Source organism: Martes martes (genome assembly GCF_963455335.1).
Source record: "Martes martes genome assembly, chromosome: 3".
In the NCBI taxonomy this organism is placed as follows: domain Eukaryota; kingdom Metazoa; phylum Chordata; class Mammalia; order Carnivora; family Mustelidae; genus Martes; species Martes martes.
In genome coordinates this window covers 67,434,667-67,456,410 of record NC_137890.1, presented here as the reverse complement: position 1 = coordinate 67,456,410, position 21,744 = coordinate 67,434,667, and the positions used below count along the sequence as shown (strand labels likewise).

General features: G+C 37.2%; 1 protein-coding gene across 1 annotated transcript in view; it reads left to right on the top strand.

Annotated features, from left to right (window-relative positions):
* The window catches only part of LOC308339566 (neurobeachin-like), a 304,645-nt gene that overhangs the window by 198,142 nt on the left and 84,759 nt on the right, over window positions 1-21,744 (top strand). The window contains exon 10 of the mRNA XM_080798361.1: window positions 9,830-9,942. Within this exon, the coding sequence (XP_080654487.1) occupies window positions 9,830-9,942 (113 nt within the window). The remainder of the gene's footprint in view (window positions 1-9,829; window positions 9,943-21,744) is intronic.

The following is a 21,744-nucleotide window of genomic DNA, read 5'->3' as shown; positions in this document are numbered from 1 at the left end:
ATTAGATAGGCAGGAGAATGCAATTTGTGAACAAAAAGGCATAAAAGAGTTGTTGGAAATGGTTTTGCACTTTAATCACTTAAAACATTGTAATGTTAATGCCTTTGCTAATAGGATACTAGAGGTACAACCAAAGGATTATTGCATAAATTTTAATTTTAGTATTTATTAGTATTTATTTAGTATTTATTTTATGCACATATGTATATATATACGTATCTTTATGATATTCCCATCACATATTTCGTATATATATGTGTGTATATATATATCAGCGTACATGATGTTTATATCTTAAAGAAACCTATTTACTCCCTCAAAGACACAGGAAATGGGTTATACTGTTTAATTAGCATTACTTACATGGATAGAGTGAACTTAAATGTCTGAAATGTAAAAAACTTCATTAGCATATTTAGCTAAGAGCGTAATGTAGCAGAAAGAAGCTTCAGCGCCAAAGAGAAGAAAGGTAGAATCTCAGATGTGCCAACTTTGTCCTAGAGCACAGGTGGAATGTCAAGTTTGACCCCATCTTGGAGCTCAGTCTTTCCATAACCATATTTAATATGTTCACCTCTGTCATAATAAGTGGTATGTTTGGTCTTCTATCATCTCATTTTATATTATTGTTTTTAAAATGTTTCCTTGTTTTTGTGTTTTGTTTTTCTCTAGCCTTATACATTTTTGCCCACTTTGTTAGTGATTTAGAATGTAGACATCTTGTTATTAATTCTCCTAGAGACAGGTTTAAATTTTAAAACCCTCTAAAGTATATTTCTCTTCTTTTTGAACTCAAAAATGAATCAACATTGAATTCTCAACTTTGACTCAATTTAGTCCCATTCATTGCCTACCTCTGTCAATATGATTTACTATCCAGGATCCATATTCTTATTAAACTCTTACTTTTTGGAGTCCATATATTTTGCATATTATGAAGGATTTCAACCCCTATTTAAATTTTCTTCTTGTTAGTGCAGTATATTACTTTCAGCTACATGGCTCTTTACCTGATATTTAGGATAATGTTCTCTTTCCAGTCTTCTGCAGTATTTTTCCATATTCGATATGTTAGGCTTTTGTGTTATCCTCAAGAAATAGAGCAATGCTCATTGTCTACCCTGTGTCATAGATGGTCATATGGTTTTCTCCTTGGCTGTGCTAGCTGCTTGGAGCCGTCATATGTAAAACTGGAAGACGAGGGTCAGACTCACTCACGGCTCAGTTTCCAGTGGAGCCGGCATTCATATTAAGCTGTTCTGCTAGTCCAAGGTGGGATTCTCACCGTCTTTCTGGTTGGAATGTGGTCCAGTTCATTGTATTAAAGGACTCTTCTGGTTTCTGTCCTTCCCCACTACATTTTGCTGATGTCCAATGTACTTTCCAGCGTGGTACAGTACCAGCTACAGCCACTGCCCGCCGCAGGCCTGTTGCTTTCTGGGAGTTTCTCCGTCAAGCTGGGAAAGATTGCAGTGTGGAGAGAGGTATAACATTGTGATCCTTTCTGAAAGCTACACCTGGGCAAGATAGACACTGTTGTTTTGTTTTGTTTTTCTGGCTGAGACAGTCTTTGGGTCTCAGAGCTAGAGCATGCAGGTCATAAGGGGTATTTAAGTGCCATTCTACTCTCTTTTGAATCATTGGGGTCTGTTTTATTTGATGACACAAAGAATGTAGAGGCCACTGGCTTTTTTTTGAAAGACTTTAATAGGCTTCTCCTTTACAGTGATTGTAACTAAACATTAAAGCCTGTCTGTTGTAGACAGTGGATTAAAAAGAAGCATAAAATCGGGACTAGAAATGCAGAGCACTTACAACTGGATGGGTAAATGAAATATACATAAATAAGAGAGCATTTTAAGAGCTGATATTAAGTGCTGAATAAGAGCTGTAAATAATGAATGCTGTGAGAGCTAAGTAGAGTGGAGGAATTTTAAATATGTGTTTGTCTGGGCAGGGAAAAAAGAGCAGAGCTTTACAAATTTCTGCCAGTCGGATATGTGATGTGTTCAGTGGACATGAGAATCATATCTTGGCTGGAACAGAGAATAAGAAGAGATAATATTGGAGCTATCAGAAAAAGCCAGATTGTAAAGAGCCTGATCTTAGAATCTTAGGAGTCAGTGTGATTTTGGAGTAGAAGGGGATGCAGTGTGGAGTTTTAGGAAAATTGAGCCGGTAAGTGTGTATGGCCTGAGTCAGAAATGAGATAGCCTAAAGTTGGGGAGAACTGTTGATAGGAGAGTTTGACAGGTCTCCAGATACGAAGTCAATTTGTTCCATTCTTTTAGTAAATAGTTACTGAACACACACTCTGGTGCTGACACTGCAGGGAAAACTAAGGTATGGTTTCTGCCTTTGGAGAGATCATGGTGTAGTCAGCAAAACACCCGTGCACACCAGCAATCCCAGGAGAAGTGATCATTATTAGAATGGGAGAATCTACAAAGCCATTTGGAGTCACAGTTCTAGACGGTGTTACTTATAACTAAGAGATCAGGAAAAGCTCCTCATAGACAACACTTAAATTGGAAGATGTAATATGAGAAAGAATTCAGCAGAAAGTCAACGGAGGGCATTCCAAGAGAAAAGAAGATGTGGGGTGAAGAGCTGGGTTAGAGTAGTGGCAGCAGGTATGGCAAAAAGAGAATGAGAGAGAGAGGGAAAGAGAAGTGCATGACTCCGTATACAGTGTCATTATACAAAAAGTAGAAATCACAGTGCGGTGTTCTAGTTCAGTGGTTGACAGATGTGGCCCCCTGACCAGCAGTGTCAGCGTCACTTGTCCTCAGCCTCCTCCTCAACCCTACTGACTCAGAAACCCCGGGAGTGGGGCCCAGCTCTCTGTGCTTCAGCAAGCCTTCTAGATGGTTTTGATGCATATGCAGCTTGAGCACCATTGACCTGGCCATTTAAGGCCTGATTATCAGAATAATATTTGCATATAGAGACATTTGGAACATACAAGAGGGCATGCAGTTATGTGCCATTAACAGTCCTAAAAGTTTACAGAATTGGGAGATGGGCTGAGCCGGTCTACTCAAGGGGGAGCCTTATAGAAAAGCTGGGCTTTGAATTAGCTCTTCAAGGATTTTGTCTACATTAATCATGATCCAGGCAACGTGAACCCTGATACAGAAATAGAAGGACAGTTGGAAAGAGTTACGAATGTAAATATCCTAAGGAACCCTCCCTGGATATAGCCCTGCTAGTTCTTCCCTGGCCATCGTTCTGAAATTTTAAGTAGGAGTGCCATCTTGTATTGTGCACCAGCACCAAGGGTTTAGGTGATGGTTTTATAGAGAAGCTTCACTAAAGAGAAACTGAATCCCAGGGTAGTACAGCAAAGGCCTCAGCAGGTCCCACAGGGACCCAGGAGCTAGGATATCTCTTCAGAGTCATTTTGCCTTGAAGCAAGGGGGCCAGGCCTTCATTACCTCCTCCACACTGCTGTCACTGGATGCGGGCTCCTGGGAAGGAGACAGATCCTGGTGAGGGGGCTTTCTTCTGATGACGGCAACTCCTGGGGAAGAACTTAGCTGAGCATCACCAGCCACAAGACTGCAACATGGTCACCAACCCGGCATCCAGGATACTCGTGGTTCCCGGAATCACCTGGAGGGCTTGCTGCAGCAGGGATCATTGGGCCCCATGCCCACAGGTTCTGACTCAGTAGGTTGAGGGTGGGGCTCAAGAATTTGAATTTCTGACAAATCCCCAGGTGGTGCTGATGCCACTGGTCTAGGGTCCCCACTTAGAGGACCACTGCACTATATCTATATTCTTTAGAAGACATACCTAAGGATAATCGTATTAATCTTCTGTAGCACTCACACCTTCTATGGCACTGTATGTATCACATGTCTGTATTACATTTATGGTGATATGGCCTTAGCATTTTCTATCTATATTTCTTTCTTTCCTTCTTTTTTTTTTTTTTTTTTTAAGATTTTATTTATTTGACACAGAGAGAGAGACAGTGAGAGAAAGAACACAAGCAGGGGGAGTGGGAGAGGGAGAAGCAGGCCTCCAGCTGGGCAGGAAGCCGGATGCCGGGCTCGATTCCAGGACCCTGGGATCATGACCTTAGCCGAAGGCAGATGCCTAACGACTGAGCCACCCAGGCGCCCCTTATGTCTGTATTTCATCTTTCTAATGAGATTACAATAATGCTACAGAGAAAAAAAAAAAAGTTTTGCCAAGTAAATACCCCTCAAATTGAACTGATTTAATATTTAGGCTTTGCAAGTGTTGTGCTTGATTGTGTGATCTATTGATGTGAATTTACTAGAATTGCTAGATGAGAGATTCTTTACATTTCCTGGATTAAAGAGAAGGGTTACAGAATGGGAATCTGGAAAGAGGAAACAATCTTTCTTGGCTTCACTTTTTTAAAAATACAGGCTAATGTCACTTAGTAAATCTACATCTTCTGTAAAAAAAAAAAAAAAATTGGTTCCTGTCTTATACTCTCAGACTTACTTTTTCTCCAAAATATTATTTTAACATGAAATACAAAGTATACTTATGCCCCCTTTCTTGCTTTCCATTGTTTTGAGGTCCATCATACTTGGCCAATTTTGCTGTTCTCCTTTCTAGATGCTTTTAAAAATGAGACTCTGTATAAAGCATATAACAGCAGTGTCTTAGTATTGATGCATTATTAGATTTTCTTAGACCCTCATGTGATATATGTATTTGTACATAATTGCATATAAATAAACAAACATTTTATTTTATATAGGTGAGTTTTGTAAAACTACTTTACATAGTAAAAGAAGTTTATCAAAAATTCAGAAAACAGGGGCGCCTGGGTGGCTCAGTGGGTTAAAGCCGCTGCCTTCGGCTCAGGTCATGATCCTGGCGTCCTGGGATCGAGCCCCACATCGGGCTCTCTGCTCAGCAGGGAGCCTGCTTCCTCCCTTCTCTCTCCGCCTGCCTCTCTGCCTACTTGTGATCTGTCTTGTGATCTGTCTGTCAAATAAATAAATAAAAAAAATCTTTAAAAAAAAAAAAATTCAGAAAACATACTGTTTCTAAAAGACACCTAAAAGCCCATACATATTTTCATGGCCTTTGGTTTTCATGGCCTACTTATAAATTTAATAAATATTCACTATAGAAAATTGGAAATATGGGATAGAGTAATTAAAAGATTAACTCACTCATAAGCCTAGCAGTGTATACATCCCATTTAACAGTGTTGGTGTTTTTTCTCCTTTTCCTATGTGTCCTATCTCATTGGGAACTTGCTACACATATAGGTTCAGATTCTTCTTTTTCGATTTCATTAAATATTCTTGGAAGACATGATTTTTAAAACTGCATGAAGTCTAGCTCAGGACTCTGGAATAATCTATGTAACTATTCTTGAAACCCATGCCTTTTTTTATTTTCAAAGAATTTAAGTTTTGGAAGATTTATGTAGAATATTTTTTTTTCTTTTCTTTCTTCTTCTTCTTCTTCTTCTTCTTCTTCTTCTTCTTCTTCTTTTTTTAACACATAGAAGAAGTTTAATGATGCTTAGAGTTCAGATAAAAATGTGGCTTCAACCTCTAATTCCTGGCGTTGACCCGATTTCTGTTCATTGTGTTCTGAAAAATACAACCTATGCCTCATTTTATACCTTATTAGATACTGCCATGAACAAGACGTTAAAATCTGGCATTCTTGCATTTATGAAAATAGCAGAGTGATTGCTAACATAGCTTTGTGTAAATGATTCCGTTAGGTCTGAGAATTAAGGTTTTCGAGTTGTGTTTCATATGATCAGCTAATGAATTCAGCACAACTTCCCCAACCCCAACCTTTTTCTCCTGTTTAGCATTTTCCACTTTTTTACTCTGTGATGTACAAGCCCTCCCTGGTTAATTATGTATATATTTAGCTACTGCATGTGTTGGGCTTATTATTGTCATCTAATTAGATGTAACTTGAACTGCTTGCTTCTAGAAAAATCATTAAAAATTCTTTCCTAATGACCTAGAGATGACAAAATGTCTGTAAAGTGTGAAGAAGCAGACAAGCACAGGAACATCGCTCTTAAAGAGTGTTAATCCAGATGCTGCAATCATCTAATTAAACAATATTTTGCTGTCATTAACATTTTCACCAAGGAATTGCAGTTATAATTTCTTTGTCAGCTGTCTCTAGATCACTTTACCTTCAAAACTAAAGTGCCATATAAAAACATTAAATTGGATGGTTTAATTAAAAAGTTTTTTTTTAAATGAAGAAACATATCCAGTGTTTCTGAGATCTCATTTACTGTGCTTCACTTTTATTGTTTGAGTAGATTAGTGTCATAGGCTTGCAATATTTAATATTCATCTTCTAAGATAAAACCTTATAAGCACAGTTAGGTTAAAGAAAAAAAAATCATCACTTACCACTGCTGGAAAAGGATAGAACCCTACCAATTACAGCACAAGGTTATTTACTAAACTTCAAATTATCCTTAAAAAAAAAAAAAAAAAAACCATGAAACATAAAAAACAAAAAACAGAACAGTTGATAAATAGGTACCTCCAAGTAACAGGTATTACTTTGGAAATGCTTCACTTCTTTCCCTAATTTAGTAAACAGTCATTTTTTTGTTCATTTCACAAAGATGTTCAGTAAAATAATTAAGTAACAATGCTAATTCATGAATGAAAAATCCAAAGTACCATTTATTCTTTTTCATCCATGTGATTTTTAAATACATTGTGCATTTTTAATTTAAATAAAAAATTTATATCGACTACCCAGAGTAAAGGTTTTATGTGAAAATTTTTATTTAAAGAAGTTTGGCTATATGTAAGTACACTGATTTATAAAATTTCTTCTGTTTATTAGAATTTAAATGGTGCTATCGACTTTAGTAATTTAAATATTGCTAAATTTTTGTTGGAATTTATTTTGAAGGAACCTTCCATAGATTAGTAAAAGTGAATTGCAAAAAATGTAGGACAGAGCAATTGCCATAAGCTGTAACTGATGTCATCAATCAATTTTGTGTGTGTGTTTTAAAGATGATGGTTTCTTTCTTTGCCTGTTTTGCAGAAATACCATTATATCGTTTCCTATAATAGAAAGTCACTTCTTTTAAGAATCTGGTGTCTTCAAATATGGTCTCTATTTTTATGCTGTTTGTATTTATATGATACAGTTAAGTACTAAGTCAATATAAATGAGCTTTTTATTTATTTTATTTTGATAGTTTTTTTTCCTTAGTATATATGGAATTAAACCTTATCAGAAAATTTAAAAACAATTATGGTATCTCATTTTCAGCTATGTTATTCTTATAAGTGATATAAATATATGTTACAGAAATAATAACATTATTCTATAAAAATACACTTATCTATCGGAAGACCTATTTTTCATTGAAACCTACAGATTTTTTTTTTAAGATTTTATTTATTTATTTGACAGACAGAGATCACAAGTAGGCAGAGAGGCAGCCAGAGAGAGAGGAAGGGAAGCAGGCTCCCTGCTGAGCAGAGAGCCCGATGCAGGGCTTGATCCCAGGACCCTGAAATCATGACCTGAGCTGAAGGCAGAGGCTTTAACCCACTGAGCCACCCAGGTGTCCCGAAACCTACAGATTTTTAAGGAGAATGGTAACCCAGAAAACGACAGGGCCCTAAAAATGCCATGGGTCCAGTTTGAATCCCAGAAATAGCTCTGCCTAGCCAATCTGGACTCTCTGTATCCATACATACATACAAAAAAATGCTGAGAATCATCAAGCATCCTAGGCTGACATATATGTAGCTATCAGTAATACATTCCAAATTTTAGAATTTTATACTTTGTACGCTGCAGTGATGCTGCTTTATCAGAACATTCTCATGCACGAGAGCTTAATAAAGATACCGAACTTGTGTTTTTTCTTATCAGTCTGAATCTTCATAGTGGACTTATAAAACAGGTGCATTCGTTGGCTGAGCTGTCTAGCTGCAGAGTCTCCTTCTAGCTTATCATGCATGTTCACAGTGTCACTCTCTCTCACATATACTGCTCTCGCCCTACATAGTCCTCATCCACCAAAGACACCAGCCTGCAATTTTCCTCTTTTTCACTTGGCTATTTGTTCACCTAAAATTTGGTTCATCTTATCCCATTTTTATCACCTCTGTATTCATTCCTTCAACAAACATTTATTGGCAGATGGTATGCTTGAGATTAAAAATGAAGCAAAACCCTAGACTCTACATTCACGTGTTTACAGAGTGATGCAGAAGCAGACAAGTAAACAGTGATGCGTATTAGCAGCAACCCCTGTGTTGTGTCCGCATGAGCCCTGTACTGGGAGAATGAAGGGGAACCTAACCTGCCTCTCACCTCAGTCCAGGAAGTGCAAAGTAGAAGGAACCTCCTGCTTTCTATCTGTTACCTCCATCAATTTACACATTTAAAGCAATATATCACTTTGTTATAAAATGTGGAGATTCGTATCATTAACAGATAAAATACTCACCTGCTACAATGTTTATGAAATGAATTAATGAATTTGATCTGATGCTTGTAGTAGCAGATTTAGTTCTCCCTTGGATCAGGGTTGGTTTTTTCCTATTATATAACCACATTTACCAGTTGCTACAAAAAGTAGATATCATTTAATGACAATTCTTGATGCCAAATGAGATAATGTATGCATATTTATGTTACTCTTAGGTTCCGTGTGATGTGCGCACCAAAGCATTCATTCTAGATGAAATCCGTATCATTAAATACTGGGGAAATCACCCTTTTGTATGAATTCAAATGGGAATTTAGAAAGTTACCCACGATCAGATTATAACATATTTTTGCAAAAAACAAAACAAAAACAAACAAAAACCAAAAAACTTGTGCAACAAAAGTTTCCTTTGGCCCCGTTTCTTTAAGAGTGATTCTCTTAATTTCATCCTATGTTATTCCAGTACCAGTTTATGGGGGTGAGCCAGTGCTGTGTGCTTCCTAAACTTTCTACCTTCCCACTGTGCTTCCATAGCCTACCTGAGCCTCTTAAGTCATTCTATCAGAAAATAAACAGCAAACCCAACCTAAGGTGCGGCAGCTCTCCACTGAAGTGAAACAACATAACACAAAAAGAAAATGTATGAACCAACCTAAAAGAGTTAAAAGACAATACGTGAGACATCTGCCTCTGAACTTCTTCATACCGGCTTCAGATGACTTGTTAACTTGTACATTCTCAAGTTATTCTTGTTTTTGTAATTCTTGGTATAAGCTCATATAATATTCTTTACACTGGCGATGTAATTTCTAGATATATAATCATTGTAGTAGAATACCATCACATAACCTGAAGATGTACAGATCGGCAGGATCCCTCATCCGTGATCACTTTCAGGGGTCTTCACCAACGAAGCTCTGCTTTTCAGGTGCCGGTAATGTCTTCATCAGAGTCCGCAGAAAAGCGATGGAGAATGGAGGCCCCCAGGTGGTGGGTTGCAGTGGGTCAGGACGGGGAGTGGGACATACAACTTCTGCGCAGGTTCTGTCAATTAGAACGGAGTACCATGCCTATAGCTGCTTGTAAGGAAGGCTGAGAAATGTGGTCCAGCCCAAGAAGAGAAACCAATTACAATAAACGGCTCTCAGTCTCTACCACAAGCCTATATTCTAGAAAGTAGTTCTAGTTACTCATGTCTTAATTATTATTGAGTGAATTCACTTGAAATACGTTATTAGAGTGCTTTGATTAAACAAAAACATAGTTCAATAAACTAGTTATTCTCTTCTGAAATCCAATAGTTTCCTTATATAAGAACAAGAACAATTTCCTAAGCACTTAGTGCACATACAGATTTTCATTTCTCTTTTTCATTACTAGGACGGACATATAATGACCTGAACCAATATCCCGTGTTTCCATGGGTATTAACAAACTATGAATCAGAAGAATTGGACTTGACTCTTCCAGGAAACTTCAGGGATCTATCAAAGGTAACTTTCAAATATATTGAAGTCAATTTTCTTCATAAAACTTTATTCTCAAAGTATTTCTACCAGGTATGTATATGTATCCAATATAGCCAATTAATGTTTATAAGAAAGAAAATCTGGGTCTTCTCCTTTTGTGGTCAACATCTAAATCTCATCAATTCTTAGCATAGGTATTAAGCTACAAGAAGATAAATTAGTACTAATATAGGGAAAATGCAATATGTATTTAAGAAAAAGCAGATGTAAGGGGAGGTTGCTCAGATATCCTTCGTTGTAAAGGTCAAGGTAAAAAACCTGAAATTAGAACAAGGTGTGGTTGCAAATTATTTCTGTGATATATTTCTTAGGTGATAATACATGTAATCTTGACCATTACACACACACACACACACACACACACACACACATACACACACACACTACATAGGGGAACATCCTCGTGAAAAGAAAGTAGGACACAATAATTCATCACAGATCTGTTAAGATACAAGAGAGAAGATCTGGCCCCAAAACTGGCAAAATAAAAATTACATAATGGGGGATAAGAATAAAAAGCAAATTTGCTATTAGTTTACCTCATTTGTCCAGAGGAGACTTAAGTGGAGTACTTAATTATTGGAAGTACAGTGAAGGATTAGGAACCAAGCCCCCAAAAAACTTCTCTGTAGCCTAAGCTGATGTCAGAGCCAGACCATTAAGTTTAATATGTATACTTCAGCCATTTTAAGCCTCAGCCCCCATTCACTCTGAATTTTGTTCTTTCTTTTTTAATTTACTTTTATTTTTTCAGTGTTCCAAGATTCATTGTTTATGCACCACACCCAGTGCTCCATGCAATACATGCCCTGCATAATACCCACCACCAGGCTCACCCATCCCTCCACATCCCTCCTTTCCAAAACCTCAGTTTGTTTCTCAGAGTCCACAGTCTCTCGTGGTTTGTCTTCCCCTCCAATTTCTCCCAACTCACTTCATTCTCTTTTCTGTCATACTTGGTGGCCTGCTTTAGCATTCCACAGCAGGTTATAAGGCATATGGGTGAATGTTTGGGTTGGGTGGGGAGAGGGCTGAGAGCATAACCATTGCAGCCGGTTTAGAAATGATTCCACAGATGGTTTTTAACTCAGCACACCTTCTCTTGCCTGCTCTCTTGCCTTTGAGAGCTAGACCTACCTAAGCTGAAGTTTTTGTATTCCGCTGCTTACTAGCTATGTGACCTGAAGTCACTTTTCCTTAGCCTGCGTTTCCACATTTGTAACAGGAGAACAGCACTACTATCCTAAGCCACACAATTGCAAAGATCAAATGACATGTGCATAAAGAATGTGACATGGTTCTTGGTGCATTGAAGCACTTCGTGATTATTAGCTATTAGTATTACACATGGAATATTTCTTAGCCCGTTTTGAAGCCCGTGTACTAATATTTGCATATCCTTATTTGTCATTCACTCTTTAGTTCTGTTATTTTATGTGACTTCCTTATCTAATCTCCATTGCTAGCTCACTGCTAATTTTAGTTATGATATTATAGGTACAAAAGGGACCTAAGAGGTTAGTCCACACCTTACTGAGAGTCCCACATCTGGGAGAAAACAAAATACTAGCAACTGAATTTCAATATGGTTTTCAAATATAGTAATTTTTCCAGTTCAAATAAACTGAACAAAAATCTTGTGTCATTTACCATGGACAAGTAATTAATTATTCAGGCCCAGGTAGATAGATGGAAGTGTTGTAATTCATGGGGTCTGCCCTCTGGAGCAAATCTAGTTATAAAGTATCTGAATCATAAAACCAGTCTCTGCAAAGTTAAATAATAAGGTCCGATATTTTATAGAGAGATCTACATAAGAGACAGTAAGTAGTGGTTAGGAATGAGAATGCTAGAGCTGGATGGACTGGGTTCAAGTCTTAATTGTGCCACTTATGGGCTTCAGGGTCTTAGACAAGGTTAATTTTCTCTTTGCCTCAGTTTCTTCACCTGTAAAATAGGGACAATAATAATAGGCTTGTTGTGAGGATTTGATGAGTTAATAAGTGTAAAGAACTAAACAAAAAAAGTGTAAAGAACTTGGGATAGTGCTTAGCCTATCAGTATTAGTGAACATTGACACTGTATGTTTAAAAATGATGTAAATCATTGATAGAGGTCATATATTTTGAATTATATTTCAAATATTGATGACAAATACATACTGTTATATTCATTTTAGGATCTTAATGTGAGAAGATAGACATTTTTGAAATGACTTGCCAAAGTTACAGTATAATCTTTGGGTATAAAACAAAACCAAACTAACTCATCAGTGTGAGTTACTGTGAGAACTGTCAGACTAGTTCTTTTTTTTTTTTTTTAAGATTTTATTTATTTATTTGACAGAGAGAGATCACAAGTAGGCAGAGAGGCAGGCAGAGAGAGAGAGGAGGAAGCAGGCTCCCTGCTGAGCACAGAGCCCAATGCGGGGCTCAATCCCAGGACCCTGGGATCATGACCTGAGCCAAAGGCAGAGGCTTTAACCCACTGAGCCACCCAGGCGCCCCTGTCAGACTAGTTCTTTAACACAATCTCGTCCATATATGTTTTATTTAACATTATTCAAATGACTGTTACACATTAGTCACTATAAAATATATATACAGTACAATTTATTGTGGATTCTCAAGTAGCATGATACACAGTATTAAAACCTTAAGAGCTGACTACCACTATGGCTATGTTAGATTTTTTTTTTTTTAATTACTTTAAAAGCAGGGAAGGAAGGCCTTTTTCTTTGAAATGAACTAGAATATTGTGGTGATAGGAAACTTCTCAACTAAGTTTCCTTTACTTCCTCTGTTTATTTATTCATTTTTTTCAGTCAATAAATGTTTATCACACACTTCCTATATGTCAAGCACTGTACTAGCTGAAAGGATATACAGGAGTTAATAAAACAGACTTAGTCACAGCCCTTTTTGGGAAGAGTCCAATCCGGAGTTGAGATGAAAACTCAGGTAGTTACCAGAAATCTGAGGCCAGCGTATCGACAGTATAGTGGGGACGGTACCAACTGGAGAGTTCATACTTAACTACTTGAAGACACGGGACTCCAGTGTTCTTGCAACACTGTCCCAACCGAAGAAAGTACAGCCTTCATTATGATTAATATAGATAAGAGAAATCATACAGTAAAATATTTGCTAGTAATTATAGATTTTTAGTTTATCATATAGAAAATTTTAGTATATCATATAGAAAAGATGACATAAACTAAAGGAGGAAATCACTGTTTCTAAAGTAATTAGAATATGTAAACATTCTTCAGGTTTTTAATGCTGACCCATTTAATCTGTGTTCCTTTTGGCAGAACATTTCCCTTTGTAACTCACATGCGCTCTCCTGAGTTTAAATAATGTTAAGTAAGTAGAAGAGGTAAACAGACAAGGCAGAGTGAATACTAACCATGGAGTCCTTTATGTTGTGAACATTTGAACCCATGAGCTCTTAAAAGATAGATAGCTTTTTTTTTCCAGTTCTGCTATGTTCCATGCTTTAGTAATTTGTTCTTTATATTCTGTCAGACTAACATGATAGGAAAATGTTAGCAAATTAAAGCCTCCTGATGTGTTAATAAATTACTCTTGCATTGTTCCCATGCTTCATTGAATTTCTTAATAGGAACTTCTTACAAATGGGCTAGAAACCCAAAACTATCCTGTATAAAAATCATTAATAAACAATATTTTAATGTATGAAAATATATCATATTATACACCTAACAGGAAAGTGACATTTGAAGTATAATAATATAATTGGAAGGACAAACTATTAATAATGAAATATTATTGTAATGAGATGACCACTAAGAAGCACATGAAATTCTTGTAGGTATAATAAGTACTACAGAAAGAAATTTTTAATAGAGAGTTTGTTAATCTTCAAAAGCTCAAGCAAGAATTTAAATATCTGAATGATATTATTAACCAGGAAACCTCTAAAAGATCTCTAAGAGCAAAAGAATTGTTCCTAAGCAAAGATTGTGACCCATGGAATAATTTCTAGTAATGAATAATTCTAGAATTTGTTTCATTAAACAACATTTGAAGCCCAAAGTAATTTTTATGTTCTCAAATCTTTAGAATCTATTCTTTATTCAAAAGAATAAAAAATTAAGAAGCTTTGAAATATACAATAAATAAAATATACAATCCTAAAAAATATCGAAATATTTTCATCTTTATATCCCCACACTACACTGGCTTCATGAAATTCTATGTCATCAGTTAGAACTTGTGGACAGTATAGTAGTAAAACAGGTGCCTCAGTTCCAGACCTCATATCATACAACCCAATGAAAGAGCGAGCATCTCACCAAAGTCACGCTCACGGAAGACAGAAAAACTTTTCATTCTTAGAAACCCCAAAAATGTCTCCTTGTGTGTCATTGGTGCTGCTTAACAGCAGTAGAATATGTTCACTGGAGATGAGATAAGCCAATTATTTCCCATGGTTGGAGTCAATGGTAGGGACAGGATCACACTAGACACCTGTCAAAGAAGGATGGGCTGAGAGTTGACCAAAGGAAATTTGGGTTTCTATTTCCTAAAGAAAGGGGACTGAGTTGTGGTCAGCAAACAGCTCTCTGTTATAAAGTGAAAAATAGTGTATCTGAGAGCTTCTTCTTTCTGATTTCTGTAATCTAGAGAGTAACAAATAAATTATAGGTTTATATGCACATAGCTACTTCATAAAAGGAGCTTTGCAAGGTGCTAAGAAGACTTTAAAATATAGTCTTAACCCTCAAGGAATAGTCACTGGTTATGAGGGGAAAACAGCCAATAGGCAATAGCTTTTTATTACATACATACAAGTTTAATATATGAATATTAGGTGGAATCAGAGATAAATTTGCCATAAAGCTCATGAAGGTTAAACTTCAAAGCCCCTCAAGTTTCAGGGGCTTCTTATAGCTTGTCCCTCGTTTTATGTTCACAGTCCTGGTTTATTTTCTTAGAGAGCCCCTCTCCAACAAATTGCTAAGCTCTGTGAACTTCTCTCTTCTCTTCTTTAACATAAGCACAGTTGTATTTACATAACACGGTTTCTGAAAGACTTAAATGTGCTAATGTAGGAAAGGCACCTAGTGGCATGCCTGGCTCACTAGTGGCGTTCAGTGACTGGGAGCTACAAAGCCAATTTCCGTGACTGTCAGCTGAGGGTTCACTGTCATTTGTGCAATTGAAAAAATATAGGGAAAGATTGCTTGATTTAATTTTCCTCTAATAAAATAAAAAGCAATACCTTTTAATAAAATATAAAGTCACATTTTCATGCAATAAGTAATTGCTTTTGCATCTCTTTAAATTGTCAACTTCTCAGAACTATAAACATCGAGATGCTGAAGTTAAATATTTATTGAAACTTGAGAGGCACATTTATTTAGACTAAACTATTTTATTATATTTATAATATTCATGTTCCTTCCTTAACCCAGTTCAGTCAAAGAAGAGCACAGGAACAATGAAAATTCTTTATCAGTAAAATTTATTGGATCCCTCATTTGATTAGGCCTCAGACTTTCAAGTTTTATTTATTACATGTACAGGTTAGAGGTTATGTTTCTCGTTTGGCATGATGGACAGCAAATGAAACAATATGTCATTGACTTATCTCTTCAATATTCAACCAGCAGCGGGTGTAGACAATTTTTCCCTCCATGTATCAAGATTTTCCTTATGGAGATGTGACCTCGTGGTGAAATCTATCTTAAAACATGATACACGCCGGTGCTTGAGTTATTTACATATACTCATATGAACTTTGCTCTTAAATTACGGTGGTTACAAGACTTTGACGTGAAGCACAGCCTCTGCTCATTAAAGTGTAAATGGAATTTTCCTATTTCCCAGTCATGCCCTCTGATAAATGAAATAGTTTCATCACAAAGCCAAGTCCTGCTAATATTGACATGAGCGTAAGACATCACACACACACCCATTCACTGAGTGGAAAAAATATATTTTGTTAACACAGGAGTTGTTTGACTGACAGATGATGATAAGCATAACCATTTTCCCAAATTATTATGCCACTTAAAAAAAGGAAGTGATAATGCCTTGAGGCTTTGAAATGTGAGAATGCAAATGGAGGCACTGAAGTGTGAATACTCTTCAGCCCTCCACCCCTGATACTACTGCCAAATGTCTGTATACCACATAGAGAAGGGTGTGCGTCGTTAAGGTGGGGAGTGCTCGATTCAGCAATGTGGTGCAAGTTTCTGCAGTTATTTTGTCTTTCATTTTCATCTTCGGTTAACAGTATCTAAAATGAAATTCATTCTATATACCGTAGTATACAATCTCCCTAATGCTTAGGTTTTAACAATAGCATGTGAAGAATGGGCAAAATGATTAAGTGTATTAGTAGCTGACTATGATGATAGAAAACTTGGTAGAAGACAAATTTATTCTATACCATCTGCCAAAAAGCCTACTGCCAAATTTGAAATATTCTAAATATATGTTGAATGTCACCTTAACATACAACCCAACCTGAAAACTGTTTTTGTTAGGCTTGCTTATATTGAATTGTTGAAAACAGAATATTGATTGGCAATATTTGGATACTGTCTTAAACTCATGGAATAAGCCAAGCCGAGGGTCCAGCTTTCAGGGGGGGGAAATGCAAAAAGGTACCAACCTCAAAATTGGGTTTATTGAAGTAGATAATTTTATTCATTTATTTGTTCTTTCCTTACACAAACCTTTATTCCACACCTGTGTTTGCCAGGTACAGGAGATGAAAAGACAGTAAGAACTGGTCCATGCTCTTAAGGGTTTACAAGTCCTGTTTAGTTTTCCTGGTGGCATATTAAGTTCTTTTCCTTCTAATTGAAAGGAAAAAACCAAGTAAGTGTAGACAAAGAACAGAGCTGGTTCGTAGACACTGTGGTAACCAGAAAGAGTGAGGTGCTCTTTGTTTGTTTTTATCTCCACTGTTTGTTGGAGATATGTAATAGGGTGATGGGGCGTTTTGAGGATTTACACAGAAGTCCCAAACTGGTCACTTGTTCTGCCTGGTTATACTAAATGTCCTCCCTTAGAGTCTCTTTTCTAGTTCCTTCCCATTTAGCCAGTTGTTCTACCCTTTCAGAGAGAGAGAGAGAGAGAAAGAGAGAGAATACTAGAGCCCGTCCTGCTTTCAAAATTTTAAGCTGTCAGGGTGCCTGGCTGGCCCCCGGTATTGGTACTACTTGAGACTCTTGATGTCAGGGTCATGAATTTGAGCCCCATGTTAGGTGAAAGATTACTTAGAAAGAAAGGAGGAAAGAAGGAGAGAGGGGGAGAAGAAGGAAGGGAGGGAGGGACAGAAAAGGGAAAGGGAAGGGAAAAAGAAAAGAGGGAGAGAGAGAAAAACAGAGAGAGGGGAAGGGAGGGAGGAAGGAAGGAAAAAGGAGAGAGAAAGAAAGAAATTTTTAAAAGAAAGGAAAACTTTAAGCTGTTAGAGAAGGAGCTGGAAACAATAGGAGCATTTCTGTAGTGTCTGCTCTTAGATACTACCTACAGAGAAGGAAAGAGAGCCTGCTTGTGCACTTTGATGTCACATCTCAAGTACAGCAGCAAGGCAAACCTAGGCCAGAGTCCGTCTCCTTTAACCTTTCTTTCCAGCTGAAACAGGAGATCCAATGGAGATGATCTTGAAACTCCTCAACAGGCTCGTCATTGTACTACTTAATATTTAGAAAGCTTTGAGAACTGACACATGAAGATTTAAGGTATTTAATTATACCTCCATTGCTTTTATGTCAAAACAGGTTACTTTTCACTAAAATATTTAAAACTGATTTTCTTAGGAATTATCCTGGGACAGTGATAACACCAGCCAGTAGCTGACAGGTACTTATTATATAGCCAGACGCCCTGCTAAGCATCTTCCATAGATCTTCTCATTTTATCTTCACAACATTAGGACTGGCTTTGTAGGTTGCATTTCCTTTCATTTGTTTCCTATTATTTCTCTATAGTAGGGAAGTAGAATATACTTTAAGAAAATACACACACAACCAAACTACAGTGATTAGTTAATCTTTTGGTGCCCTCTACCTTTTCTAAATGCCCTGCACTATGGACAGCCATGTGATAGGAGCAGAGGATGCAAAGAAATGTACCAAGTCAGACATTCTTTACCTCCAAAGACTTCAGTCCTACATGGAACAGACATACCTGTGAATATGCTAATACGTTGTGCTCATCAAAATTCAACTTTGGCTCAAAGTCTATTTCCCCATAATATAACTAATCATGTTTATTTACCCTATGAAAAAATATGAAAAGAATTGCAAAGATAGCCAGCAAAGTATAAATCTTAACACTGACTTTTATTAACACTTCATTACTTCAGGCTCCGTTTTTTAGGCATGTATGTGGGAATTATATGGTGATTAGCTGAAGTTCACCTGATGATGCCATTTTGTGCATAAAATTGCAAAGGGGGGACTTTGTCTGTTTAAAACAACAACCTTTCTGGGGCCCCTGGGTGGCTCAGTAGGTTAAGGGTCTGCCTTCAGCTCGGGTCATGATCCCAGGCTCCTGGGATCAAGTCCCTCATCAGGCTTCCTGCTCAGTGGGGAGCCTGTTTCTCCTTCTCCCTCCGTGATCTCTCAGGGTAGTGAGATCAAGCCCCACATCAGGCTCTGCACTGGGTGTGGAGCCTGCTTGAGATTCTCTGTCCCTATCCCTCTGCCCCTCCCGACCTGCACACACTCTCTCTTGCTCTTTTTCTAAAAACAAAAACAAAAACAAAAAACTAAAATTTATAACAGTTTAAATTTTCATATTTGAAAGATTTTTCTGGGTCATATAACTGAGAATAGCCCTTAACATTCTATACACAGGATAAACCAAATTCTTTTTTTTTTTTTTTAAGATTTTATTTATTTATTTATTTTGTGGGGGGGAGAGAGAGAGAGAAAGAGAGAATGAGCCAGGGAGAGGGGCAGGCAGAGGCAACCAATTTTATAATTTTATGTATATTCTTCAAACTTTTTCTCTGAATAGTTAGCAAAAATATATTACTTGTATACTAAGAATTTTTAGAAAGCAATTGATAATACTGTTTTTATAAAGTCATTGATAAGACTAGGATGCTGATATTGCTATGATGCTAATGGCTTTTTTCAACCGTAGTACTCATAATAATGATTTAATATTACCTGTAACCCATCCTCCACAAAACTATTGGAGTTACCTTTTTTTTTTTTTTTAAAGATTTTATTTATTTTTTTGACAGACAGAGATCACAAGTAGGCAGAGAAACAAGCAGAGAGAGAGAGAGAGGAGGAGGCAGGTTCCCTGCCTGCCGAGCAGAGAGCCCAACTCGGGGCTCGATCCCAGGACCCCAGGTTAATGACCCGAGCGGAAGGCAGAGGCTTTAACCCACTGAGCCACCCAGGCATCCCTGGAGTTACCTTTTTAAAGCTTAACTCAGATCTTGTTTATCTCCTGCTTAAAAGCATTCAGTGACTCTCCCCTTCACTTACCATAAAATTTTCATTTATATTTCATTTCCCTGATCTGCAAAACCATATGATATGCCTTTACCTATTTTCTCACGTCATCTCCTAATCCCTTCCTCTCGTCTACTGTGCTTCAGTCACACTCTCTTTCTGTTCCCTGAGCCTGGTAGTCAGGTCTCTAAGAAGCCTTTGTACTAGCTTTTCCTCTGTCTTGAATTCTCTCATTTCTGAACTGCATATACATCTCTGCCTAGAGGTTCTCCTTGAGAGATGCCGTCCACCCAGTTGCTACTGTCCCATTCTGTTTTGCCAGTAGACCACTTACCTCTGGTATTTTTCTCATTTACCTAGTTGTTTATTTAGATTCCATCTGTCTTTGTCTCTAAAGGCGCGTGTACGCACACGCACGCGTGCAAGAAGCATCATGAGAACAGCAACCTCATTTATCTTATTGTAAGGCCTAGACTAATTACTGACACATAGTAGGCACTCAATATTTATTGAATGAGTTTACCTGGGAATTTTTTTCAAATCAGCCTTTTCAATTAAATGCATAATATGCAGTAGTATGAGTATATCATCACTTATTTAACTAGTGCCTTACTGGATATTTAGACTATTTCTAGTTTTGTGGGGAGTTTCTGTTTCATTTTGTTTTGCCATTTCAAGCAATGTTGCAAGAAATATAAATATCCCTGTGTCTGATTCTTTCCATATTATAAATTCCTCGAAGTGGAATGATTGGATCAAAAGCAAGTGCATATTTAAAAAAAATATTACCACTTTGCCCCACGAGAAATGTATACCAATTTATATTCCCACCAACAGTGTTATGACATATCATGTTTTGCTATTTCCTGGCCAACACTGAGTATTGTGAAACTTAATTTTTGACAATCTAATGAATAAAACTCATTTTTATTTGACATTTTAGAACTTGCCATGTACTTCTGACTTTTAACTATAAGGAAAGAAAATCAACTTAAACTGGCTATAATTTAAAAACAGAAATTTTTTATTGGCCCACATAACTGAGAAATCAGGGATTGATTTGTTCAGGAAACTCACCAGTGTCATAGGATGCTACATCTCTGGTATTTTTCCTTACTGGTTTCATTTTCAGACAGGCTTCCCTATGTTATAGCAGTGATGCCTTTGTAATTCCACTAGAAAAAAAGAAAGCTTCTCTCCCAGAGAGTCTCAGCAGAGTTTCATTGGAGTAACTTGAATCATCTGCCCATTTCTGTACTAATCTTAGTGGCCATGTGGATAGAATATGCTGATTGCCAAGTCTGGATCACATGCCCACTGAGGGAATCAGATAATGGAGTCAGCCCACCTGAACCAGATATACCAAGAGTAGAGAAGGATTGGTTCATAAAGGAAGAAGGAGTAATGTATAGTGAACAGAAAAATAGCTATCCATTATATTGGATATAATTATATTGTGTGAGCTAGTGCTGTTTTTCCTACATATATTGGAGATTTGCTTCTGTAAATTGTCTGTTCATCTCATTTGCTCATTTTTTTTTTTAAGATTTTGTTTATTTATTTGATGACAGATCACAAGTAGGCAGAGAGGCAGGCAAAGAGAGAGGGGGAGGCAGGCTCCGTGCTGAGCAGAGAGCCCGATGTAGGGCTTGATCCCAGGACCCTGAGATCATGACCTGAGCCGAAGGCAGAGGCTCTAAACCACTGAGCCACCCAGGCGCCCTCATTTGCTCATTTATTCGACTAGATTATTCATTAGTTTCTTACTGATTTGTAAGAGCTCACTTTTTAAGGAAACTAGCCCTTTATTGTGTGTGCTATAAATATTTTTCACTTTGTTATTTGTCTTTTGATTTTGCCTAAAATTTTTGTCTGAAGTTTCCGTATTGAAATTTAAATGTTATATCATCAGGGGCACCTACGTAGCTCAGTCAGTTAAGTGTCCAACTCTTGGTTTTGGCTCAGGTCATGATCTCAGGCTTCACACTAGGTTTGAAGCCTGCTTGAGGTTCTCTCTCCCCTTCTCCCTCAGCTCCTCGTCCCCCAAGAAATTGATTACTTACTTAAATTAATGTTATATAATCAGATCATTCAATCTTCATTCATTCAGCATTTATTACATACCTGAAAAGAGCCAAGTAGTGTATCAAGTGCTTTGAACATAGAAATGAGTAAAAGCCATTGCCTTGAAGGGCTAGCCTACTGGTAAAAGGAAGTTCTAGATTTGCCTATTACCAGAGAGTGTCATGTAGGGCTTCACAGATGAAATTTGAGCTGCTATGAGAAGAATACATTGAAATTCCCTGGTAAGATAA